The 27,947-nt window shown below is 45.2% G+C and overlaps 1 protein-coding gene across 10 annotated transcripts in view; it reads right to left on the bottom strand.

Annotated features, from left to right (window-relative positions):
- Window positions 1–27,947, bottom strand: part of FHAD1 (forkhead associated phosphopeptide binding domain 1) — a 144,310-nt gene that overhangs the window by 96,176 nt on the left and 20,187 nt on the right. For all 10 annotated transcript variants that reach the window (XR_009500883.1, XM_059913837.1, XM_059913903.1 and 7 more), the window contains exons 3-4: window positions 24,186–24,392; window positions 8,289–8,559 (exon numbers count right to left, since the gene is read on the bottom strand). Coding sequence is in view for 9 of the 10 variants with exons in the window: in XM_059913837.1 (XP_059769820.1) it covers window positions 8,289–8,559; window positions 24,186–24,392 (478 nt within the window). In the remaining variant the exon portion in view is untranslated. The remainder of the gene's footprint in view (window positions 1–8,288; window positions 8,560–24,185; window positions 24,393–27,947) is intronic.

The following is a 27,947-nucleotide window of genomic DNA, read 5'->3' as shown; positions in this document are numbered from 1 at the left end:
GAATGAAGCACGCACCGTCATGTTTGTGGACATTCATTCAATCACTTATTCATTTTGCTTCTGCATTTTTAATTTATGCATCTTAGAGTCAAAGATGCCTGCTGCCCAGCCAGGTCTCGAACCTGTTTGTGGACCCCAGAACCTCTAGTGGATACAGCTGATGGCCTGTGGTGCCCGGAGAACGCACGGCCTTGCGTGTTGAAGGAGCAGCCCTGGCCACGGTGTTTCCTGGGGCGCGAGGAACAGAAGGGCCTGGAACTCCGGCAGCTGCCCATTTTCTCTCCCTCCGCCTCCCCAGCTAGGTCCATGACTAGAAAACTTTTATTTGAAGCTCACTGCCCCCATCTGACCCTCTTGGATCCTGAGCAGCTAAGTCCTAACTGACTACAGCAGCAGTGCCTGATAGAAAAATAATGCGAGCTACAGAATGCAATGTTCAATTTTCTAGTAGTCGCGTTAAAAAGGTAAAAAGAAGAGATGAACTTTTTAATGATAAATTTTATTTAATCCAATACATTAAAAAATTATCATTTCAACACGTAATTGACAAAAAATATGGAGATATTTTATATTCTTTTTCTTCGAGGTATGAAGTCTTTGAAATCTGGGGTGTATTTTACACTGATGGCGCATCTCAATTTGGAAACTGAATTTTCAGCAGGAAGACTTGATCTGTTTTCAGATTCCACAAAAACTTAGAGTCGAAAAAGTCGATTCGCCAACTCAAAATGTTCCAGACAGACTTTGACCCTTTCAATAACTGGATCAAGTATCAGTTTTTAAATTTAAATGAATTAAAATTAAACGTTTGGTTCCTCAGTCGCACGGGCCACGTTTCAGACGCTCAGCAGCCACTGGGGCTGGTGCTGCCGTAGCAGAAAGCGCAGAACCAGAACATTTTCCCCTTGTTCCCCTCCTTCCTGACCCAACACCTCCTTTCCTGCCAACATCTGTAACTGGGTTAGGAAAAAAAAGAATAGAGAAAAGAGATTTAAAAAAAATCCTCTTCTGGTGCAGGCTTGACTATAACATGCAGCCTAATTCTGGGGGGTCCCTCTGGCGCATCAAGGATCGTCACAGGCCTGTGGTTTAGTTTCTAAATATTCAGCATAGTCTGTTTGATGCTATATGTGTGCCGGTCATTTAATTTTCAGGCTGGGGCGGTCAGCTGACAGAATCTGCGGTCCCCAGGCCTCGTGTGGCCGGGCAGTATTACATCAGACAGGCTACCGTCCAGAGGCAGCTGTGACTCCTAAAGTTTTCCTGGTTAGCAAACTGAAGGCTAGAAATGGGTTCTTATTGGTAAAAGGGTGGCCTCTTACCTAGTATGCTGAATGCTAGAAATCGGCTCCCACTGGTCAAATGGAGGAAAGTACTTCCTGGCCTGTGTCCCCAGGCAGGGCCCCGGGGTCTGACCCTAACTGGGCCCCTGTCCAGTCTCAGCTTAGAGCTCTGGCATCTGATGCCATCTCTAGGGGCGACTCCGGCTGCCTCTGCGACCCTGTCGTGGCTGTCTTGAGGGGCCCTTCCCTGCAAGATGATGGCCTGAGGGGGGACTTCATCAAACCTACAGAACAGGCTGATGGTTGGGGTCCCTTTACTGGGGAAGGTGTGTTTACTGAAAGTCTTTGTGGGGCGAGAATTTGCTCTGAGACTCGCTTTCCTTACACCCAGGCAGGGAGGTGCTGGAGCAGTTACCCCTCACCCGCCCCAAACTTCTTTACCGGCTACTGTTATTTATCAAAAAGAACCTAAGGGCCATGTATGACCAAACCGGCTTAACTCTAGCTGCTGGATCATTCGGAGATCCCAGTGGGGAGAACCCCCAGGGAGGGTCGGGAGGGCTGGGGCGGTGGGATGGCGGATACGGGGACACAGGCACTTTAAGAATTTTCGGGCATGAGCTGTTGGCCAAACGGCAGGGGAGTTACTTTAATATTTTAACAACCCCCAGCTGTCCTGGTGCTCTCCAATAACCACCAGTCTGCAGCAGGGGCAGTATGTGTGCACCTTAACTGTGTCTTTAAGACACTGCTACACATTGTAAGTTGTAAATAAAAGTTAAATAACAATCATGGTTAGGTAATAACTTAATTTTTAAATTTTAACATTTACTGAATGTTCGCTATGCACCAGGCGCCGTGCTCAGCACTTACAGGCAGGATCCGATTTCGTCTTCATAACAACCCAGTGAGATAGGCATTATTATTCCCATCTCCATTTTATACGTGAGCGATATGAGGCACAGAGATGTCAAGTCACCTGCTCAAGGACACACAGCTGGTAAGTGGTAGAGTCAAGGGATGAACCTAGGTTTGTTGGATTCACAGCCTATGCTTTTAACCACTATGCAGTCAATGTATTGAAGTGGGAAGATGTTTATGATATATTATTGAATTTTAAAAACCAGGTAGGGAATTCCTTGGCAGTCCAGTGGTTAGGATTCTGTGCTTCCACTGCAGGGGGCACAGGTTCCATCCCTGGCTGGGGAACAAAGATCCTGCAAGCTGAGCGGCATAGCCAAAAAAAAAAAAAAAAAAAGGAGGTTACCTATGTTAGGTTCATATGATCTCATTATTGGGAAAAGATATATATGAATCAAGATGCTATTTTAATAAATCACTCCGCATATTTTCTTTTCTCAGTAATTCTTCCCCACCTCCCATGAGCTCTTGCCGTTAAGATTTGGCCTTGGAGCTGATGTTTTATTGCCTTGTGGAAAAGGAAGGATGAGTATTAACTAGAACAGGGTGATTTTGCCCCCAGGCAAAATGACGTTTTGATTTTTGGCAATGTCTGGAGACATTTTTGAGTACCACAGTTAGGGGGTGGTGGTGGTGGTGTTGCTACTGGTATCTCTAGTGGGTAGGAGTCAGGGATGCTCTAAATATTCTACAGTGGACAGGACAGACCCCACAACAAGGAGTTATCTGGCCCCACATGTCACTGTGCCAAGATTGAGAAACCCTGACCTGACCTGCAATAAATAAGTCCTTGGCTTTGGGTTTTCAAATAGAATTTTTCAAGTCTAAAGCAAGGTGGCAGTCTAACAGTAAACCAATTTAATTTGAAGAGCCCAGCTTTGCTAAGAGAGGAAAGAGCTTTCTCGGAACCCTCAAAAATAGGTGTTTTCTGTCAAGAGTCAGCATGGAGGACTGGAGCACAGAGTTTTCTCCAAAGCGTGGAGTAGAGAGGCCCAGACAGAAAGGAACTCCCCATCACACAGGAAGATGAAAGTCCTTTTCTGAGGATGGGGAGATAGTCAGGGGAACGAGGGCAAAAGTTTGGAAACATGAGACCTGGCTGGGAGGCTGAGGAGATAGAGCCCAGGTAGATGCGAGGGCCTCTAAGCCATACGACTCATCCTTCATTTCTCCAGGGGGAATGCAAGCCCTTTAGAGAAGCCCCAAGTTCAACATGGCGCTGGAGAAACTGGTGATTACAGTGGAAAAATTTAAATGGCGGAGTAAAAAAAAGAAAAGAAACAGCCCATGTGCCATGTGTCCAAAGGATGCATTAAAAAAAAAAAACAAAAAACCCTGTATATATGTTCATAAAACAGAACATGATCCGTACAACAAAATGAATGAATCTCAGAAATACTACGCTGAGTGAAAAAAGCCTTCCACAAAGGAACATGTACTACATGGTTCTGTGTACTTGAGATTCTAGAACAGGAATATCTAATCCATGGCGGGAAAAGAATTCAGAAGAGTGGTTGCCTCTGGGGCCTGGGGCTGGGAATTGACTGGGGAGGAACATGAGGGAACTTTCTGGGGTGATGGTAATGTTCTATATCTTGATAGGAATTTGGGTTACATAGGTGTACATGACCGTCAAAACTCAATGAGCACACTCAAGATCTACACCTTTCACGGTGTGGTAGCCAGTCTCCAAGATGGCCCCACTGATTCTTGTCTCCTCGTATTCAGACCCTTGCATCATCCTCTCCAATACTGGATGGACTTTATATTAGTTAGCTTGGGCTGCCATAATAAAACACCACAGGAGGTCTTAACAAAAGAAATTCATTTTCTCACAGTTCTGGAGGCTGGAAGTCCAAGATCAAGGTGTGGGCAGGGTTAGGCCTCTCTCCTTGGCTTGCAGACGGCCGCCTTCCTGCTGTGTCCTCACATGGCCTTTTCTCTGTGCACGTGCATCCCTGGCGTCTCTCTCTCTCTTCTTACAAGGACACCAGCCCTTGGATTAGGGCCCACCCAATCACCTCATTTTAACTTACTCATCTATTTAAATACACTATCTCTAAATATAGCCACATTCTGCGATATTGGGATTGAGGCCTCAGCATATGAATTTTGGGGGAATGCAATTCAGTCAATAACAAAGCTTATCTATGTAACCAAGGATATTGCAGAAATGACAGAGTTTGATTCCTGAGGTTAGATCATAAAAGACATTGCAGCTTCTGCCTCACTCTCTAGGACCACTTGTCTGGAGGAGCCGGCAGCCATGTCATGAGGATACTTAAGCAACTTACGGAGAGGTCCACTTAGTGAAGAACCGAGGCCTCTTACCAAAAGCCATGTGAGTGAACCATCCTAGAGATGGGTCCTCCAGCCCCAGGCAAGCCTCCAGATGACCAGAGCCCCAGCCAACACCATTACTGCAACCTCATGAAATATCCTGAGCAGGAATCACCCAGCTAAGCCATTCCCAAATTCCTGACTCAGAGAAACTATGAGATAATAAATGTTTACTGTTGTTTTAGGCCATTACATCCTGCAGTAATTTGTTATGCAGCAATAAGTAGCAAATACAGGTTTTGGCACCAGGAGTGGTGCAAAATTTAACAAAATCCTAAAATGTGGAGTGGTTTGGGATGGAACAGTGGCCAGAAGCTGGAGGACTTTTGCCAAGAGTCTTTGAGAAAGCCTGAATCGTCTTAGTAGAAGCCCGATGGCCTTTGAGGAGGCAGTGAGGGAAGCTTTCCAGGAAAGTGAGGAAAATGTTACTGGGGTTAAGGGATCCTTGTGAGGTGGTGGCAGAAGGTTTCATAACACGCTGCCTGTGGTCATGAGGAAGGTAGAAAATGTTGGTGATGAGGTTGAGTGGTCAAGCTAAAGAGAGTCCCAGACACAGTCTTGGAAGATGCTGCCTGGTTACTTCTTGCTACTTATAGTGAAATGTGAGGGGGAGCGACAGTTAAAGGAAGGGCTGTTAAACCAGGGCAATGCTCTGGGCTTGAAAATTCCCTGCCTCTCCAGGTGGCAAATGAAATGCAAGAAACAGGTTCTGGGCAGAGATCAAATCAAGGGCGCTCTCAAGAAAACACAGTCTAGAGAAGAAGCTGAGGGTGTGGCTGTAAAATCCTTTCTTAAGCATACAGATCCAGGGCAGTGTCCAAGAGAACCCTTCGGTCAAAGAACTGGGCTTCTAAGAAGCTTCTGTCCTTCGTCAGTCTTTGCAGAAGCCCATGGTGGAAGGGCTTGTGTCAAAAAAATCTGTGGGCGTGGGTTTTGCCTAATAGGATGAACCCCAATAAGAAGCACTGCCAACTCAGACTGACAGAGACCCACAAAAGTAAAAGAAGCGTCTGGACCCCCAAGCTTCTACAGGCAGGAAGCAGGCTATAAAACTATGCAGCCGCATACATGTGATACCTTTCATAGGAAAGGTAGGACGACTCAGAAGGCGGAACTCAGGGACCAGGGGGCAGAGCCAAGAGCCCTGGAAAGTCATTTCTGGGCAAGAGTTGGACTGAAGCCCAATCAAGGAACTGCCAGTATTTTCCCGGCTGGATTTCAGAATTGCTTTGGGCCAGTGACTCCTGTGTGTTTCCTGTTTTTCTTCTTTTGGAACAAGAGGAGTGTATGTAGCAGTTATGCTATGTCTGTCCCACCAACGTATGCTGGGTGGGTAAGGGACAGACACTTTGTTCATAGGTCTTCAGATTTCTGGAAGTAGTACTTGATGAGTTGAACTTAAGGAACTACACCCATGAGCCCCATCTGTACCTGGACTTGATTTAGATGAGATTCTGGAATTTGAACTGATGCTGTTAATGGGGTGAGATTTTGGGGGGCCTTGGGAGAGAGGAGGAGGAGTGAGAATCGTTGAGGACCCGAGGGCAGGCTGTGGTAGCCAGCCTCCAAGATGACTGCTGATAATCCCTGCCTCCTGGTCTTCAGGCCCGTGTGTAGTCTTCTCTCACACTGGAGGGTGACGCCCTGTGTAACCAGTAGGATATTGCAGCAATGACAGAGGCTTCTGAGGCTTAGTCACAAGAGATGCTGCAATTCCATCTTGCTCTCCAGGATCACTTGCTCAGGAGGAGAAGCTGCCGTGTCATGAGAACACTCGAGCCACTCTCTGGGGAGGCCCATGTGGTGAGTAACCGGGGCCTCCTGCTGACGCCTATGTGAGCACGCCGTCTTGGAAGCGGATCCTCCGGCCCAGGTCAAAGCCTTCAGATGACTGCAGCCTTACGAGGGACCCTGAGCCACAGCCGTCCTGCTAAGCTGCTCCCAAATTCCTGACCCACAGAAACCGTATAGATGATAGCACATGTTTGATTTTTGTTTTAGGCTGTTAAGTTTGGGGAGAATTTGTTATGCAATCATGATAACTAATACACATTGCGTGTTAATTTTACATGAAAGAGACAAAAAATGTTGAATTCTAGTTAATGGTATATGTGCTAAAACATTTAGGGGGAGGACTACAGATGTGTGCTATTTATTTTGAAATGCATCAAAAAATAAGATGGATTAATGCAGGGCAAGAAGGATGGGTAGACAGAAATGTAATAAAGAGTACAGCAAAGTGTTAGTGGTAGAATTAGGAGGAGAGCTGTTCTCTGTAAAATTCTTTTTGCTTTGCTGTATGTTTGAAAGTTTTCACATTAAAATGCTGGGGGGAAATGGCTGAGTAATTTCTTAACTTGGGTGGTAGGTACACGAGCGTTCCTTAGATGATGATGATGATGATCATGAAGTAAACTGTAGAGATACCTCTCATTTGCTCCTTAGTCTGTATATTTCAGAATAATAACTATTATTTGAATGGCTGAGGGAGGTGACTAGGTGAGTGGTCCTGAGTGAGACCAGGGGAGGGTGTGGAGGCATCGAGAGACCTGGGGACTCAGAGGGGTCTGGGGCTGGGACGCAGAAAACAGAGAATGGGACCTTCACACCAATGGCCACAGAAGAAACCTGGGAATCATGCCAGGGACTAAGTCGACCCAGCTACTCTGCCAGTGAGGCTGGCAAGGCCGAGAGGATGGTGACAGACAGGAAGTCTCCTCCCCAAATGCCATGAGGCCTTCTGGGGGGGAGGGGGGGAGAAGGAAACCCTGATGGCTATGTGTCCCCAAAGTGACCAGGCTGTGAGTGACAGTCACTGAGATAACCAGCCTTAAATTTGACTGAAAAGCGTTAGATTAGATTAGATTGAATATATCACCTCCGGAGAAGCAATTTTCTCCATAAGCCTCAGTCTCCTCTAACCTGTAAAATGGTAATAAAATATTTAAAAACCTCCTAAGGCAAGAGGGATTTCAGTTACCAATATGTCTGTACATCTGAGTCAAAGTATATAAATTTAGATTCTGATACACATTCATATATATCCATATATATGTACATACACACACACACACACACACACACACACACACACACACCACAGAGGTACTGACGTGTGCAGATGGGCAGAGCACAGTCTTGGAGGAGTTTGTGCCAAAAAGTCAACAGAGAGAATTCCGGTGATAAGGGTGACAGCTTATCTTTTACTGTTTTCTAACTTTCTGCTTACCCCAATTTTTTCACAATTGATTATGTTCTACTTTAGAATCAGAGAACATAAGCAAAAGCCAGAGAAAGACAAATATCATACGATATCGCTTATATGTGGAATCTAAACAAAGGTACAAATGAACTTATCTACAAAACAGAGATAGAATTACAGATGTAGAAAATAAACTTATGGTTACCGAGAATAAGAGGGGGGAGGGATAAATTGGAAGAGAGGGATTGACATACACAATACTATATATAAAATAGATAACTAATAAGGACCTACTGGATAGCACAGGGAACTCTACTCAATACTCTGTAATGGCCTATATGGGAAAAGAATCTAAAAAAGAGTGGATACATGTATATGTTTAACAGATTCAGTTTGCTGCATACCTGAAACTAACACAACACTGTAAATCAACTGTACCTCAATAAAAATTAAAAAAAAAAAAAAGGGAAAGCAAAACCCGAGACCCATCCTCCCAGCCAAAAGCCCATCCCCTAAGCCGCCATGGATGCGCCCATGAGTACCTTGCTTGATGATGGGAACCCTGTGGGCAGCTCTGTCCACCACGAAGGAGAACATCTTCTCGCTGGCACTCACGGGCCGCTTGTGGGAGGCAGGTGGGACCATGTGGGGCCCGGGGAACCCCTGGGACCAGCTCCTCTGCACTGGTGCTGGCCAGATGCCCGGGTGGAAGGGGGTCTGTGGTGGTGAGGGTGACTGGTTCGGTTGCTGGGTGGCCCGAGGTGGCTGTGGCCTTGGCCAAGGTGCTGGGTCCCTCACCCATGGGAAGGAGACCTGCAGGGGCAGACAAGAGGGTCAGGGGAGGTTACAAGCAGCTGGGGTGGTCTTCACCCTTCTGTCCCGGCGACATAATTGCTGCCCTAGATTTCAGCATATAAGTCACTTCTCCCAGGAAGCCCTCCCAGACTCTCCCCAAATTTGGGATGGTGGTCCCCACCATGGGTCACCTTGCACACTATCGCACCACCATGTATTGGGTGCAGCCTTCGTGCCAGGCACCCAGTCAAGAGATTCGCATGCGTTACCTCATTTAATACCCCTGATGCTCTGTGATGAGCCCGAGGCTGAGCAAGACCTAGTGACTTTCGCAGGATCACAGGTTTGGTAGAGAGCTGCTGAGCTGGTAGAATGCCACCTCTGAGAGGGGGAGGGCTTTTTGTCTATCTTGCTCACCACCGTATCCTCAGCTCCTAGAATAAACCCTTGGCACATACAGAGTAGGTCCTTAAATATTGGTTGAAAGAATGAATGAACACATCTCCGAGATTCAAGCCCAGCTCTCCAGGACACACACATCCACACTGTGTGTCTCTCTGGCACTCCTACTCCATCTGTTCCCCGAAGCCGAGAGCTCTGGGGGGGCAGGCACCCCAACTGGCTCATTAACCTGTGATCCTCAACATCTGCCACATCTGATTCTTGGCAGACACTCCATAAATATCTATCGAGGGAACCCTTTTTCATCTGACCCAGCGGAAGATGTCTGTAGCTACTTTCAACAGAGCACATCAAAAGCCATCTAAACCGGGAGAAGCAAATACTGAGAGGTGCTGACACCTGGCTTTGTCTTGGTTAATGCTGTCGTGGCCGTCCCTCCCCGTGCCTAGGGGTTAAGCCGTGACATCGTGAATGCTACCATTTACTGTAATTGCTCACCTATTTCTCACAATAGCCCTGCAGGGGAGGAGCTCTCCTTATTCCTAGTTTACAAATGAGGCTTGGAGAGGTTAAGGAATTCATCAAGCTGAGGTGGTGGTGGAGAGGGTGGTGGGACTGGGGTCTGGAAAGCTCTTTCCCTCTCTCTCTCTCTCTCTCTCTCTCCCTTCTCTGCCCCCCTCTCCCGCCCCCAGTCTCTTGGCAGAAAAAAACACACTTTTCAGGTAAGAAGCTAAGTTCAAAGGTTTGCCGCCTGTGACGGGTCACGTTTCTCTTTCTGCAGACTGGAGACACATAATGAGAAACAGGACAGAATGCTTCCGAAATAGGAGCACTGGCAGACAGAACTTCCTATAGCTCCAGCTGGATTGCATTCAAGAGGAAGGTTCTCCACTCACTCAGGTTCCCAAACCAGTCTTTTAGCTACAGTCTTTCCCAGCCAAGTCAAGAATCCGGTGAATTCCCCTGAAGACTTTTTTGGAGTCAGGGAGAATACTGTTCGGGAAAATCAAACTCCAGTTGCCTGGCGACACCTGGCCCAGCATTTATGATGACACTGGCCCCGTTGAAACCTGTTTCAGGAACGGACTTGGCAGTGCTCCAGAACTCTGTTACCTTATGTGAAGATTCGAATTTCTCTCCACTGTGGGCACCTCGGTCTCCACCTAAGCTTTCTTCCTTTCTCTCCTTTCAGAAGCTGAGGTGTCCTGCTCCTGCCTTGCACTAACTTCTCCATCCATCCTATCCCTTCCCATCCTCTCCTCTGGGGCTGTCTTGCCTCAATCATTCCTATAACCTTTCCTCATCGATTCAATAAAGATTTATCGAATGAAAGGGCTGAAGGTGGGAAGGGGGAAATTTGAATATGTTTTACCCCCGCCTGCTAGAAAACAAATCTAGAGACCACGGGTAGTGTGGAGGAATTCCCTTTTGTGCTGGCATGCTCAGGTAGATGTGCCTCACTGCCCACTAACTGCCAGGGTGCTAAAGGGAGTGGTCATATCTTATGCCTCAAGTGGTCCACTGCTGTAGTGGACAGGCCACCACCCACCCGGCTCTTCTGGAAATTCCAGGCATCTCCCTCCCAATCTGTCGGCCCATTGCTGTGGGTGGGGCTAAGTAATCAGCCAATCACACTCCCTGGCCATATTGATTGGTTCAGCAGTGGGGCAAGTGATCCAATCAGAGCCAAGGAGACCCAAGAAGACTTGGCTGGACACCAGGATCTGGAGTGACCTGGTGGGACTTCAGAATGCAGCCAGCATGAGGGAGTGGAGCCCAGACATGGAGAGAGGGAAGCTGTTTATTTATTTTTCAAATTGTGGTAAATAACCTGCAACATAAAATTTGTCATCTTAGCTATTTTAAAGTATATAGTTCAGTGGTGTTAAGTATATTCACATTACTGTGAGATGGATCTCCAGAACTTTTTCGTCTTGCAAAACGTAAACCCTATTACCATTAGACAACAACTCCCCATTCCCTCCGCCACCCAGCCCGTGGTGACCAACATTCTGTCTCTATGAATTTGACTACTCTAAGTACCAAGTACCTCAAATAAGTGAAATCACATGGTACTTGTCTTTTTGTGACTGGCGTATTTCACTTAGCATAATGTCCTCAAGGTTCATCCATGTTGTAACATGTCAGAATTTCCTTCATTTTTAAGGCTAAATAATATTCCATCATACAGTTTAGAGTGTATTTTGTTTATCCATTAAGCGTCATGGGCACTTGGGTGGTTTCTACCTCTTGGCTATTGTAACTATGCTGATGTGAACATGGTGGGGAAAATAAGGAAGCTGGTTTTGAGCCTTGGCTGGGGTGCTACCCTGAAGTGCTCCATCCCTGAGGCCGGCTAGAGCTGGTTTCTGTCGCTTGCAGCACACAGAGCCCGAACGATAGGGCCCCTCGGGGGAAGGAGCCAAAGATGTGTAAATGTAGCAGAGACTCCAAGCTCTTCGGGTTTAAAAATTAAAAAATAAAGTTTTGGGTTTTTTTTTTTCTCTGAAGCGTGTTGGTTGAGGGTAGCTTTAGTTGGAGGGTTAAAGTTGGTTTTCTCTAGTTTGCCGGCTTGCTCTATCACAGGGAAGGTCAAGGTTTTCTCAGAAATTGCTGCTGGTAACTACAACGAAACAGGCAGGGAGAAAAGCAAACATAAGAAAAAGACTCACGTTAAAAGCCAGCTCCGGGCTGTACAGGAAGCATGGGGTCAAGGTCAGTTATCAACAAGTCTGTTTTTATTATTTATTTATTTTAGATTTAATTTTATTTATTTTTGGCTGTGTTGGGTTTTTGTTGCTATGTGCAGGCTTTCTTTAGTTGCGGCGAGCGGGGGCTACTCTTCGTTGTGGTGCACGGGCTTCTCCTTGCGGTGGCTTCTCTTGTTTCGGAGTGTGGGCTCTAGGCACATGGGCTGCAGTAGCTGGGGCACACGGGCTCAGCAGTTGTGGCACGTGGGCTCTAGAGCACAGGCTCAGTAGTTGTGGCGCACGGGCTTAGTTGCTCCGCGACATGTGGGATCTTCCCGGACCAGGGCTTGAACCTGTGTCCCCTGCATTGGCAGGTGGATTCTTATCCACTGTGTCACTGGGGAAGTCCCCAAGTCTGTTTTTAGAAACTTTAGTTTAAAAATACATGCTAACGCCTTTTCTCTTTCTTTGTGCCTGTTCTCTGACCATATGGTATGTTGCCATGGTTGGGTGTTTTGTTTTGTTTTTGAGGTAGCATATGTTATACTCCTGATTTCTTTTCCATACTACCTTTAAAATAGCAGGTTGTCAACCACCTGGATTAACCATGACCACATCCACGGCTGAATTTATATTAGCTTTAATAAACACGGGTCAGTGATTTACTCAAGAAATCACTATCCATTTTTTTTCAAATTATCTACTTGTTCTTTGTGTTATTTCTCCAATATCTGCTTCTAACCCTGTAAAGAGTGTAGGTTGAATGGGAGACCCTAAAAAAAATTCAAGGTGGTTTGCACACCGAGTGCCTATAATACACATGAATTCTGCCAGGAAGCCCTGGAGCCTGCATAGAAGGTGGAAACTTAGACCTTGCCCTTGGAGAGCTTGTTATGTGCTCTGCCATTTGTAAGTAATTGTGGACAATACAACGGCTATGAGCCACTGTGTAGAGAAGCCACAGATGTTCCACAGACTGTGCTGGGCACTTAACGCATGTGGTCTCATCTGATCTCCAGAATAATCTTGGAGGAGGCATTTTACCCCTCATTGTGTGGATTAAGAAACTGAAGCTCAGAGAGGTTAAATGACTTGCCCAAGGTCTCACAGCCAGGAAGCGGTGACACTATTTGACTCCAATACCTGTGCTCTTAGGACTTCTAGGTTACTCGAAGTCATGATTTATTACCTGCTTTCCATACTCACAAACGGATCTTAGATGATTGGTTAGTGAATGATAGGATATTTTCCGAGTTAAAAAAAGGAAATGAGCATTAGACGGTGTGAAAAACCACAAGACATCGCATGGGCTACTTAGAAACGGGATTTTCTAGGAACACTGACAACTGTCTTATGGAAGTGTAATTCATCTGGTACATGCCACGCCCTGGAAGCAGCTCAGAGGACCCCAGCCTCCATCCGGGAAGACCTGTGGTCTGTTCACTGCTGTACCAGAGGAGTGCTGGGGCCAGCTGGTACCCGCCCACGAGAACCGATTGTTAAATGTCCAGGAATTTTGCCAACTGGTAGATAAACACAGCCATTAATAAGAATTAACTTACATACATTTACAATTAAATTATATCAGAAACAAAGGTGATACAAACTTAAAACTCACCCCTTCCTAATTATTTTACTCTATTTTATTATTACCTATGCTCTTGAGGTTATTTCACTCTACTATACGTGTCTGTTGGAAATGCTACATAGTGATGTGTTACCACACCTCTCTTTCCATCTCTGTATTCAGGGATGTGTCATTGGGAGCTTGAAGTTGACCGTGGAGGGAGTATTACACCATAGAAATCAGGAAATGCTATAAATCAGGGCTTGATTTTTAAAAGCTTTTATAAATAGGTTTAATAATGGTGGTTCGTGTAGAGCTTGATTTTTGTTTGTTTGTTTGTTTTGTTGATTGCCTAGACTTAAGACGGTAATGGAGAAAATGTTAACAGTGCAGATTATACAAAAGCACGTTGTGTCTTAGCCATTATGTTATGAATAGAACAAAAAATTGAGGAAACGTTCTTCCAGTATTTGAAAATTATCATCTGATGCAGCAAAAAAGTCACTCATGTCACTGATGAACATGTGAAGTTCTAACGTCTTTCTTTTTTCACTTGTATTATTCATAAATCCAAAATATCCAAAAATATCCACCAGGGCTCAGGTTGGGAACTCTCTCATTCATCAACTGCAATGAGAAATTGGCTATGGATACAAGAGTTCAGCTAAAGTCAATGAAAGCATTCTGTGAGACTCAGCTGGCTATATAGAATTTACAAGAAAGAGTACTGTATTTCTTGTTATATGGAAAGACTGTGCTACACATTCTTTTTTTTTTTTTTTTTAAATAACCCTTTTTTTTAAAATTTATTATTTATTTATTTATTTATTTATTTATGGCTGTGTTGGGTCTTCGTTTCTGTGTGAGGGCTTTCTCCAGTTGCGGCAAGTGGGGGCCATTCTTCATCGCGGTGCGCGGGCCTCTCACTATCGCGGCCTCTCTTGTTGCGGAGCACAGGCTCCAGATGCGCAGGCTCAGTAACTGTGGCTCACGGGCCCAGCTGCTCCGCGGCATGTGGGATCTTCCCAGACCAGGGCTCGAACCCGTGTCCCCTGCATTGGCAGGCAGACTCCCAACTACTGCGCCACCTGGGAAGCCCCTACACATTCTTTATATCATTAAACCTTATGCTATGCATGTACTTTACTTTTTCCAGAGAGCTGGTCATTAAATATTTACCAGCTAATCACTGGCTGTGCCGGCACCCAGCAGAGTGCCTGGTACTCAGCTCGCTGACTGAGCTGAACAGTTGGCAAACGGAGTGTAAATAAAGAGGACTTTGATTCTGGGGCTGGGATGGGGAAAATACATGCTAAGCCTGGCGCGCCTTGTAACAGCAGAGAGTAAGGAAGTGCCCAAAACGAAAAGGTGGGGAGATGCTCAAGGACACAGCAACCAATCTGAAAGAGCTCCCAGTGGCCAAGGCTGGAAGAATTTGAGCGATGAAATAGATAATGAGTATTGGATTATAACTCAAAGTGTAAAATAAGTATACATGAGTCCATACTGACATAGATACATTAGTGAGTAAATACATAAAGGAGGGAGAAGAGACCGTCTTCCTTACAGAAGAATTTCACACACGTAGATGTGGAGCTTAATTCCCACGGTCTGGGAGGGCCTGGGGGGTAGGGGTGACGGTGGGGAGCAGACGCACTGACCACAGCCGTGGACCTGGAAAGACAGAATGGAGACTATAAAACATGGCCGGTAGATCTCAGAAGCCAGGAGAGGGGGCTACTTGGTGCCAGGACAAATGGCCTTTATCTCAACAGCTCCCGGGGTGTCACCGTAACCCAGAGAGGGGTAATAATTCTAAGTCCCCAAGAAAAGGGTAAATTATGTACGGGGTTTCAGTGTGAGAAATCAGGATTATACATTTAGAACACAGAACCGCCAAGTTATACATTATTTTTAGGTTTTGGAACTTAAAAGAATTAGGGCCCTTTGAGCTGTTCAGAAAAGTCATTCGTTTGGGTTTTTCCCAGCTGTGTTAAAGGAGATCTGGCGCATCTAATTTTCCCATTTTCTTGTAAAGCTTCAATCTTACGGTTTTTCCTTTCCTTTCAAGTTCTAATCAGCTTCCTGGTCAGTCCATAAAATGGGAAATAGAATCTAATGAGAAAACAGCCTGATTTTTGCAAATAGCTTTTGCTACCCCTAGACTTGGCCTACTTCAATTCAGTCTTGCCAGATTGAGAGACGGAATGAATGAATGAATGAATGAATGATCATCAACTAAGTTAAGAGAAGGGGCAATGTAGTTCTGGTTTGGTAGCAAAGGATGTGGTCTGCCAGAGGAAGCAGGAAGCGGCCCGGTTCCTGGCCGGGTCTGGGTTCTGTCTCAGCAGGATGCTAAGGGTTCAGCCCGCGCTCCCGTCTCCACCTCCCCCGATGTCGTCTGCATCGTCTGTAGACATCTGGTGACAACACAGCCTCAGGGGTCCTTTTGTGCGAGTTTTTGCTGCGGGTGCCGAGCCTGAGGCTGTCTGCTGCCCCGTGCCCTCCACTTCACTGGTCTCGGGAAATCGCCTTTGATATAAAACACCCCGTCTCAGGACTTCTCGTCACATCAGTAGGTCCCCACGGGACTTGTAAGAGCACAGGGTAGAGGAAATCCTACAAGGTCAGGTAGGAGATGACAAAGCTTGACCAGAAAGAGCTTTTGTTCTGAAGGGCACCGTGCTCTCTGGTCATTCAGTTGCCAGCTAGCTCCTCAACCCCGGCTACAGTAAAGTCACATCCTCCTCAAGAACGGGCCCTATTCAGAGGTCCCAGGAACGTGGAAACGCCACCCTTCTTGGGGATGCACAACTAAGGCCCCGACTCTGAGCTTCTCATCACACCTGTTCACCAGAGGAGAGAAATGAGCTACTCTGCTTCCTTGGAGACTGGCCTGGGACTTTTCCAATGGAAAAGTGGATTATTCGTCATTTTCCTCCTCCAAATCCCTAGTGGCAAATCCCGTTAGGAAGGTTCCACTTAGGCAAGAGGAATGCTTCCTAATGTCATGGACATCTTCTTTGTTTTTGCCTACCCCGCATCCATTTTTTCCATCTTCTGGATGGGCACCTTAATTTTTTGCGGGAGAGACACCCTTTCCCTGACAATCCTGAGTCCATATAACTCTGACCCTAACCCAGGCCTGGCCAATCAGAGCATTCCTTGCCCCTGGCCTCAGTGATTGGTTCAGGGGAAGCCACATGATCCAAGCCACGCCAATGAAGATGCTGGCTCTTTCCCTGGAACTGCTAGTTTGTAGGGTGCTGGGGCTGCTGGTGGCCACTTTCCTACAGGTGAGGCAAGAGTCTGTCTGAGATTGTGAAGCTCACAGGGAAGAAAGAGACAGATTCCTGACCATGATTTGGGTGCCTGGATCCAGCTGGGCCTAAGCTGCAGCTTTTGGCCTTTTCAGTTACATAAGCTTTTTTTTTTTTTTTTTTGCCCAGGCTAGTTTTAGTTGGTTTTCTGACACTTGCAAACAATAAAATTTCCTGGACAGTATGCTTATTGAGACTTTAGCATAAGCATCACTATGTACTCAGAATGAAAGTTGTTTTAAAGGTTATGACATGCTCAAATAAAACCCACCAGACTGTAATCATGCACCAAATTTACCTTTAAACTTATAAAAGTAAAGCAGCATCTCCAGAGAAGAACGATTTAAGACCAAGGAACCAATCGTAAGACAAGTAGTAAAACGCTGCTTAGAGAAACTTTGACAGATAAATAGTTCTCTAGCTACAGCAGGCTTCAGACTACAAATCCCAAATTTCTGCTTCAAAAGTTACCCAGGGAAGACATTCCATAGTTTTATTCATTTATTTTTTTGGCCTCGCCGTGCACTTGTGGGATCTTAGTTACCTGACCAGGAACTGAACCCAGGGCCCTCAGCAGTGAGAGCGTGGAGTCCTAACCACTGGACCACCAGGGAATTCCCAGCATTCCACAGTTTTAAAAGAAAACTTTCCAGTTGAAGAAACAGGTAAAATTTATAATATGCATCTGTTGTATATATAATATGTTAATGTCTAGTATATTTATCAGATACATGTCAATGTTATTATATTATTACTATATATGCAAATGCATATATATGTGTTTGTATATTTAGAACCACATATTTCCAGCTCTTTTTTAAAGAGGTATTGAAAAGACTGTTCAAAATTTATTTTTCCAGCATGTCTGTTTTTTCTTATTCCTCAGTAAACTTAAGCAATTAACCAGCACCTTTCCCGGCACACAGTAAGGCTCAATCTGAGTGAGTTCTTTCTCCCCAGCTCCCCCCTCTATTTTAAGTTCTTCTTTCAGAAACCAAGTAAAATGAAAGAGGCAGTACAGCGTAGTGTTACAAGCAGAGGCTGGTAAACGTTTTCTGTAGAGCCAGACAGTAAATATTTCCAGCCCTGTGTGCCACATGATCTGCCCAGCTAACTCTGCCGTTGTAGCAGACAACATAGGCAATACTGAAATGCATGGGATGGCTGTGTGCCCATGAAACTTTACAGAAACAGGCGATGGCCTGCATTTGGCCCTGGGCCATAGTGTGCCAACCTCCGGTTAAGAACTTGGGAGTTGGCATCACACAGAATCCGGCCCAGCTCCCTGCTCTGCTCCTTCACTGTGACCCTGATGAATGTGTTATTTTTGTGCCTTGTCTGTAAAAAATAGGGATAATAACAGCCATTTCTTAGTCTGTGCGAAGTGGGTGAGATAGTGCACATGAAATGCTTGGAACACTTCCTGGTCCATAATAAATGAGCATAGAACATTAGCCATCAGGTATTATCATCATCATCAAAAAAGAAGAAGAAAGGGGGCAACTGAATTTGTCCAGGAACGGCAGCAATATCCCTGGTAAAAAGTTAGTGGATGGACTTCCCTGGTGGCGCAGTGGTTAAGAACCCGCCTGCCAATGCAGGGGACAGGGATTCGAGCCCTGGTCCGGGAAGATCCCACATGCCGCGGAGCAACTAAGCCCGTGGGCCACAACTACTGAGCCTGTGCTCTAGAGCCCATGCTCTGCAACAAGAGAAGCCACCGCAATGAGAAGCCCGCGCACTGCAACGAAGAGTAGCCCCCGCTCACCGCAAGTAGAGAAAGCCCGGGCGCAGCAACGAAGACCCAATGCAGCCAAAAATAATAAATAAAATAATTAAAAAAAAAAAAGTTAGTGGAGCCAGGGACTTCCCTGGCCGTCCAGTGGTTAAGACTCCACGCTTCCAATGCAGGGGGCGCAGGTTTGATCCCCGGTTGGGGAACTAAGATCCTGCGTTGGTGCAATCAAAAAAAAAGTTAGTGGAGCCAAACAAGCAAGGAAGCCAGATAACTGAAAATGCATTTTCTTCTATTATCAGTGGCTTTCGTTTTTACCCACATAATGAATCATCCCCTGTCAGCGTGTGAAACTGTAGGTTGGACTGGGAATTGCAAGACCTTCCTTAACCGCTGGGCAGTGAAGGACCCGCCTGGGCTCTCACGGCCCCATGATGCTTCGTGCTATTAGGAAAAGTCTCCAAGGGACTCCCTTTTAATCCTGGCTCTGGATCTATATGACTGATGCCTAACCTTGGGGAAGTCGCTGAAACTCTCTGGGCCTCAGTTTACACCATGATAGGGGTGGTCCCAGGGATCTCTATAAAAAAAACTGAAGGGGGAAAGGAGACCTGGGATTAATGAGTAGCTCCTTGGCAGAAATTGGAAATTGAAGCTCAGAAAGGTAAAGTCAGTTGCAGCTGGCATTTCAACTTGGGTCCATCAAACTCCAAAGCCCTTGCTTTCTCGATTGTGTTCTGCAGAGCTTCCCCATTAAAGCAGCAAGGAATATTGGCCGACGGAGGGCACTCTTCTCGCAAGATAGGAGGTCATGACATTGCAGGGACAGAAGACAGTATCCAGGAGCCACGTGGGAGAGTCTGGTTGGACTGGTAACTGGGCAGAGCAGGCTACAGGGAAGGCCAGACACAGGCAATCGTGGGGCTGGGGGCTGCTGCCAAGGAGCTGTCAACCCCCTCATGGAACAACTCGGCACGTCATTTGTGGCGCCTGGCTTCCTTTTTCATTCTGGCCATTTCCATCAGTTTTGCCGTATTTCAGAACAGAGAAAGACATGATTTATACATATGGGTGACGTGGGTTTCCTTACTCAGCTGCCTTGTAAGGACGGCGCCACTGTGACTAGCACAGCTTGTTTCTACACCTCCTTTCCCAGAGCTCAGAAAGCACGAATAAAGGCAACAACAAACAAAACTCACAATACGGCAGGCACACCTGACTTTATGACTTCAATTTCCCACGCCTGGTACCAAGACTCTATGGTATTAATCAACGGTTGCTTCAGGGCATTGCAAATGGCCCTGCGGGTTACGTCCTGCACAGCTCCAGTGGGCGCCATCCACATGGACTACGTTGTGAACGGTGACCCTGGAGTTGTGCAATATGGCAGCCCTAGCTAATACTTTGATGAGAGAGCTATGATTTACAAAGTATGGTCCTGGGCACATCCTGGCTGCCAGGGTACTTTGTCAAACAAGAGTTTCTCTTTATATTTTTCCATCTTGTATGTTATTCTATGGGTAATTTATCTGCAAATGTATTTATCTGCTAGTGGGGGCAGGTCTTGGGAGGTTTCCCTGTCCAAAAGAACACTTACAAAGGAGGCATCTTGGCTGCTCCATGCTGGTTTGCTTGACTCTAAAGCTGAGGGTTATCATGTGCTTATTAGGTGCCAGACGCTGGACTAAGCAACTTATGTACTTTGCCCACTTAATACCACGGTCACTCAAGGTGGTAGGAACTATTATTACAGGAGTGGGGACCGAGGCTCTGAGAGGTAGATGATTTGTGCACATCCAGTATAAAAGCCAGTACAAGAGCAGGGCTGGGACTGTGCTGGCGTCAGCCTGACCTCAGGGCACGTGCTCTAACCACTGTGACATCTGCAAACACATCTGGATTCCTAACCGCCCCCCACCTCCCCCCCCTCCCCCAATAAAATGCTGTCACACCCTCCTCTGTTGGTTATGGTCACCACAAAACCTGAAATAGATGTTTTCATTTGGGAACTCTTTGTCAGGAGAAGAACAGTTCTGACCATACTTAATCTGTATGATATCAGGGCAGTCCTCCGTGGAAACTCCACCCAAGGAGGAAACACAGCGCCCTCACCAGGGCCCCCAAAATCAATTGGAAACAAGAACATGCCGGAAGCAAGACGGCCACGAATTTCTTAGAAAAACTGGGCTTCAAAATATTTGATGAGAGATGCTCTTCAATACCTCTCCCTTTTTCCCCTCTTTCTTTCTCTTCTTCTAAACAGCCAGCAGGTTGGGGTCATCAGGAAGTGGAATTTGTAGGAACGTGTCAGTCAGTCCACAGGCTGCCCTCACGCGGGCCCTGCAAAGGACCCCTCCATGAATAAGAGCGTCATGGATGGAAGCTTCTCAAGCTGCGGACGCCCCGGCAGAGAGCACTTTTGAGAAGATGGGGCTGGGGAGACTCCTGCAAAGTGCCCTGGGCACAGGCCAGGGGAACACTTGTGCAGCTGCCCGCAGTCACCTGAGGAATGAAGCAAGATGCAAGTGCGTGTAGAAACAAGAATTGAAAAAATCCGTGTATATTCGAGTGACCGTGAGAGTATGCTTTGCTCTGTGTGAAAACCAGTCAAGGCTACTGCTCCAGCTAGCATCAGACTAAGTGGTTTTCTCCCCTCCTTTTTCCTCAAGTGGGGATAGTGTTTAATTTGCACTGACTAGCTGTGTGGCCCTGGGGAAATTACTTAACCTCTCTGAGTTTCGGATTCCTTGTCTGTAAAATGGGGATCATGGGAGAACCCATCTCATAGGTTGCTGTGAGCATGAAATAAGGGAAAGCATGTGAATTGCTTAGCACGGTGCTGTTCATGTCAGTGATTCCTCCTGCTGTTCTCCTGGTTTCTCTTCTTACAAAGCATCTTCTTCCGTCTTATCTACTCAAGGTTAGAGGTCGTCATCACTGTTTCCCACAATTATATAAGAAGCACCTTGTAAAATAAAGTCCCCATTCCATATTTGTACACCCATGTTCATAACAAACTTACTCAAAATGGCCAAAAGGTGGAAGCAACCCAAGTGGCCATGGATGGATGAACGGATAAACAAAATGTGGTGAATCCATACAATGAAATATTATTCAGCTGGAATGAACCATGAGGACATCACACTAAGTGAAATAAGACGGTCACAAAAGGACAAACAATGTAAGATTCCATTTATATGAGGTACCTAGAATAGTCAAATTCACAGAAACAGAAAGCATGGTGGGAGGGGAGGAAGGAAGCAGGGGGTTTTATTTGATGGGCATAGAGTTTCAGTTTGGGAAGATGAACAAAGTTCTGGAGATGAATGGGGGTGATGGTTGCACAACAGTGTGAATATATTTAATGTCACTGAACTGTACACTTAAACATGGTTAAGATGGTAAATCTTATGTGTATTTTACCACAATTTTGAAAATTAAAAGTTAAAAACAAACCCCAAAATGAAGTACCTCCAGGGTTTCTCCGAGGTTTGGGGTGATAGAAATGGATGAAAATGTTCTGAGAGCAGGTTGTGGTGATAGCTGCACAACTCCATAAATGTATTAAAATTGCTTGAATTGGACACTTAAAATGGGTGAAGTTTCTGTTATGTAAATTGTACTTCAGTGAAGCTGTTAAGAGTAAGCAAGCAAACAAACACATGCTGTGATCCGGAGGAAACTTTGGAGGAGGAAGGATCTGTTCACTATCTTGATTGTGGCGATGGTTTCACAGGTGTACACATATGTCAAAGCCCATCCACTTACAGACTTTAAACATGTGCCGTTTATTGCATGTCAATTATATCTCAATAAAGCTGTGTTTTAAAAAGGCAGAACAGTATTCCATATATAAACGAACTCCTTAAAATTTATTAAACAATGCCCCCTTTTAAGGGAAATTTAGGTTTCAAATTTTATGCCCCTATAAATAATATTTCAATAAATATCTTTGTATGAAAAAAAAAGAAAAAAATGCAGATATTGTTTGCTGCTCCCTGACTTCTTCCCCCCCACGGGCAAGCCACAAAGTCAGAATTTCCCAGGGAGGGGGCCTGGGAACCTGTAATTTTACTGACCATTCCTGAAAAATTCCTGTAATCAGACATGTTGGGGCACATTGAATCAAACTTCACGAACTTGGATTTTCAGGCTTGGGAGTTTGAAATCCCCTTTTCTTTGATCCCTAAAAAATTCTGTAAGTGTTCCATACAAATGATTCTAAATTTGGGTTTCCCTACTATTGAGGGGTGCATCAGAATCATCAGGGAGCTTGTGAGAATGCATACTCCCAGGCCCCACTCCCAGGGAGGATGTGTACGGTTGCCAGATCTCGCATAAATAAATAAATGAATAAATAAATATATAATAAACTATAGGGTTTCAGTTAAATCTGAATTTCAGATAAACACCAAATAATTTTTTTAGCATAAGTGGTTCCTTGCAATATTTGGGCCACACCTGTACATAAAAATTATTTGGTGCTTACCTGAAATTCAGATTTAACTGGGTGTCCTGCATTTCATCTGGGAATCCTAAGTATGAGTCCTCAGGCCTGGGGTGAAGCCCAGATCTGCACTATTGGTCTGCTCCCCACATGGTTCTGACGAGGGGGATCCTTAGAACCCATGCTGAGAATCCCTGATCAGGTCAATACCTTCTGGGTCAGGAGCCGCTCCTCAGGGCGGCCAGTGGACCCCAGTGCATCCCACAAGTGAGCACACTTTAATGTTGGTCCAAGGAGGAAAAGGGGGCTGAGCAGCAGCAGGAGAAAACTGCCCCAGATTTGCAAAGTCAAACGTGATGCATGCGGCGTCACGGGCCCTGCAGCCTGAGGGGTGCTGCTGATCTTCTCTGAGTGAGTATTTAGGGCTGCCTAGGGGACCCACACCCCAGGATTCTGTCTAGACTCTCTAAACTTTATTTATTTATACCCAGCCTCGTCCCAGAAAGGAGGTCTCAGTCCATGCAGCGTTCTTGGTGCTGGGAAGTGAGGTTAACACATCGTCTCTCTGGGACACACATGACAGGTATTAATTATGTGCTCACCACGAACGGGCACTATTCTGGGAGTTTTACAATTATAACCATCTCATTTAGCCCTCGAGATAAGCCTGCAAGGTCATTGCTGTCGTTGGCCCCATTTTGCAGATGAGGAAACCGAGGTTCTGAGGGGTCCAATGGCTTGTGCAAGAGCACACCGAGTGGGCCAGTGGCAGAGCTGGGGTTCTGACCCAGGACTATGTTGCTAATCAGCCCCCATCCTTCCTCCTTACTGAACCAGATACTTCTTGTGACTGAGCTTTGCTGGGCGAGTTTTGGGTTACGTTCCGCTTAACCTGGGGCCATACTTTAGGTCCTGATCCCGGGAACATTTCTGATCCGGGTGTGATAACAGCTGGCAGGCCTTGAGCGTCTACTCCCGCCAGAGACTTTGACTTTTTACACACAGATACTATCTCAATGCCCTGCACCACTGAGAAGACCCAGACCCAGGCATGCAAAGAACCCTGGCCGAGGTCGCAGCGCTAGGAAGTTGCAGAGCACTGATCTGCCTAAAAAGGAAGCATCCATCTCTGCATCTTCAAAAGCACACACCTGTTTTCCACCTCCCCTCGCCAAGCTTCACTTTTCAGGAAAATGCTCTCGTTCTGGGCTGGTCGCTAGGCAACTCTTGCATGTAATTCCAAGAAATGCCCAGAAGAGGGCGGGAGGACTCGCTCTCCCCCGGCACCCACGCGATGGGTCTGAACTTCGCAGAATCGCAGAATCGGGTCTTGTGGCTGCCACTGTGCGTGCAGCGTGAAAGCGGAGTGACGCGCTCCAGACGAACTCCACCTGTGGCCGCATCTGAGCCCTAGGCTGCACGGAAGGTGACACAACACGGCACCTCTGCACCCCTCCCCCACCCCGCAGGGGCCTGGACTCACCGAGGCTGGGTTTTCGATGACCAGTTCGTAGGTCGGCCCTCCGGACCCAAACCTCAGGATGTCTCCAGGTAAGAGCTTCACAGCCACGTTCTGAATGTGGCACTCGTTGACGAACGTGCCGTTGCGGGAATTGAAGTCCTGGAGAACAAAGCTGCTCTCGGCCTCATTATATTCAATGAGCGCGTGATGGTTGTCGATGTCTGCAGACTGAAATGGAGAAGGGGGATAGTCAGAGCCAGGAAAACAGGAATAACAAGGGGGCCCTAATATTTACTAGTGCCACTGACACTGGGTGCCCCAATGTGCTAACCACTTCATCTGGCTGGATGGTCACTGCAATCCTCATTTTAAAAGGTGGATGCTGAGGGTCAGAGAGGTTAAGTCACTTGCCTAAGGCCACACAGCTAGTGAGTGGAGGGTCACCAGACCCTGACACCAGACCCAGAATAGATGCCCAGTTTTTGGGTAGGGAGTCAGGCAACACAGAGGCAAGAGGGAACTAGGGGGGAATTGGACAGGAATTGGCCACATTATAGTTCTCTGATCCCATGCAAGTATCCTTTTGGTTGTCCCGAATGGCAAGACAGCAGAAATGGCCCAACACAAACCAGAAAGGTCAGTTGGCAAGTGACAACTGTCCATTTACCGCAAGTGTTAAAGTTAAGGGGAGGTTTTGTAATAATTGTTGTTTTCATTTGTTTGTTCTATTCATTTTTAAAATAACATGTTTTTTGTAATAATGCAGAAAATGAGAACTAGAGAAAAACACAAAGAAGACATTAAAATCACTTAGACTCCCGTCCCCCAGAGGCAGGCATTGTGAACACGGTGGTTCACATCCTTCCAGACTTTTTTCTATGCTTACAATCTTTTTAAAAAGTTTAAACACAATTGAGCTCACACCACACAACACAGTTTTATAACTACCTTTTAAAAGCCTTGGTGTACAATGAAGGTTTTTCCCATGTGATTAATTATTACTGTTGCTTCTTAAAAGCTAATCAGGATTTATCTAACCAAAGATGATCTATTTTTCAATAGGGGCCCTGGTGTGACCACATTTCCCCCAAAAGAGAGAGAACCCAGACAGTGAATTGTCAGTGGGGTCAGAAGCCTCCTGTGTAACCACTTTAATAAGAAGAATGAGCAAAACTCGGCACCAAGGAGGAAATATCACATTCCCCCTGGCCCCGGCGCCCGGGACTATGGGCTGCAGGGCACATGTGAAGTCTTCTGTCTTTTCAGGACACTGCCATGAGCCATCCACTCCAGCCTGAGACTTTGCAATTATTTTCTACGTTACTCTTCTCAGAGTGCCTCATCCAACTTTCATAGAGAGTACTTGGACTTAGAAATCTCTACTAACGTCCCACAATATAATTATAACCAATAGCTTATATTAATAATATAATAGCTTATATTATATGAATAGATAATAATATAACTGCATATATTAGTAGAATATATTAATTACACATTATGTGTAATTACACAAATGCCAGAAAATTTGCTAAGTGCTTTATTGCATTATCCCATTTCATCCTCACAATAATTCAAAGGGATACTTCCTCATTTAAAAAAATTTTTAATTTTTTATTGAAGTATAGTTGATTTACAATGTGTTAGTTTCAGGTGTACAGCAAAGTGATTCAGTTATACATATATATAATATCTATTTTTTTTCAGATTCTTTTCCGTTACAGGTTATTACAAGATATTGAATATAGTTCCCTGTGCTGTACAGTAGGTCCGATAGTTACTCATTTTTAGATGAGGAAACTGAGGCATAGAATGATAAAGTGTGCCCACAGTCAGCCAGTTTGACTCGCTTGGCTTGTTCCCAGGTTTGCCTGATTCAAATGACTGTGCCCTTACCCACTTTGCAAATTCCTACCAAACACTTTGGCACTTAAAATACTGAAACACAAGAAGAAAGCAGGAGTAGCTATATTAATTTCAGGCAGAGCCAACTTCAGAGGAAGGAGAGTTATCAGGGATAAAGAGAGGCGATACATTGTGATAAAGGGGTCGATTCTTCAAGAAGACATAACAATCCTTCATTGTATGTGCCCAACAATAGAGCATCAAAATATGGGAGGCAAAAACTGATAGAACTGCAAGGAGAAGCAGATGAATCCATCATGGTAGCTGGAGACCTCAACAGCCCTCTGTCAGTAATGGGCGGATCCACCAGGCAGAAAATTAGGAAGAATGAAGTTGAACTGAACAGCACTATCATTGCCTGGATCTAACTGGCAACCACACCACTTCATCCCACAACAACAAGACACACATCCTTCTCAAGCTCACATGGAACATTCACCAAGCAGACCACATTCCAGGCCACGAAATATACCTCAACAAATTTAAAAGAATAGAAATTATGCAAAGTATGTTTTCAGACCACAATGGAGTTAAGCTAGAAACCAATACCAGAAAGACAGCTGGAAAATCCCCAAATATTTGGAGATTAAACAACACACTTCTAGATAGCAGATGGGTCAAGGAGGAAGTCTCATGGGAAATAAAAATTTATCTTGAGCTAAATGAAAATGAAAATACAACCTATGAAAATTTGCAAGATGCAGTGAAAGCAGTGCTTGGAGGGAAATTTATGGCATTGAAGGCACACATTTGAAAAGAAGATCTAAGCTTCCACCTTATGAAACTAGAGAAAGAAGAGCAATATAAACCTACCACAAGCAGAAGAAAAGAAGCAATGAATGAAATAAAAAGCAGGAAAACAATAGAGAAAAGTCAGCAAAATAAAGAGCTGGTTTTTTTTGTTTTTTGTTTTTGTAAAGATCAATAAAATTGACAAACCTCTAGCAGGATAACCAAGAAAAAAAGAGAGAAGATACAAATTACTAAAATCAGAAATGAAAGCGATGGCATCACTACTGATCTCATGGACATTGAAGGGATAATAAAGGAATATTATGAATAATTCTATGCCCACAGATTTTATAACTTAATGAAGTGGACCATTTCCTTGAAAGACACAATCTACTGAAACTCACACAAGGAGAAATAAATACTCTGAATAGACTCATATCTAGTAAAGAATTTGAATCAATAATGAATAACCTTCCAAAATGGAAAGCACCAGGCCTGGATGGGTTCACTGGTAAATTCTATCAAACATTAAGGAAAGAATGATACCAGTTCTCTATAATCTCTTCCAGAAAATAGAAGAAGAGGGAACACTTCCCAGCTCATTCTGTGAGGCCAAACTTATTCTAATAGCAAAACCAGATAAAGATATTACAAAACAGGAAAATTGCAGACCAATACCTCTCATGAACATAGATGCAAAATCCTCAACAAAATATTAGCAAATTGAATCCAGTGATGTATAAAAAGAGTTATACACCACAGTCAAGTGGGATTTATTCCAGGTATGCAAGGCTGGTTCAACATTTGGAAATCAATTAATGTAATCCATCACATCAACAGCATAGAGAAGAGAAATCGCATTGTCATATCAGTAGATGCAAAAAGAGCATTTGACAAAATTTAACACCCATCCATGATAAAGTAACAAACCAACAAACCACCACAACAACTCTTGGCAAATTAGGGATGGAGGGGAACTTCCTCAACCTGATAAAGTACATCTATAAAAACCCTAAAGCTAACATCATACTTAATGGTGAGAAACTAGAAACTTTCCAATTAAGATCAGGAATAAGGCGAAGATGTCCCCTTTCACCACTCATTTTCAACATTGTACTGTATGTCCTAGCTAATGCAACAAGGCAA

This window comes from Balaenoptera ricei, chromosome 1, assembly GCF_028023285.1.
Source record: "Balaenoptera ricei isolate mBalRic1 chromosome 1, mBalRic1.hap2, whole genome shotgun sequence".
In the NCBI taxonomy this organism is placed as follows: domain Eukaryota; kingdom Metazoa; phylum Chordata; class Mammalia; order Artiodactyla; family Balaenopteridae; genus Balaenoptera; species Balaenoptera ricei.
This window is presented reverse-complemented; position numbering and strand designations above follow the sequence as displayed.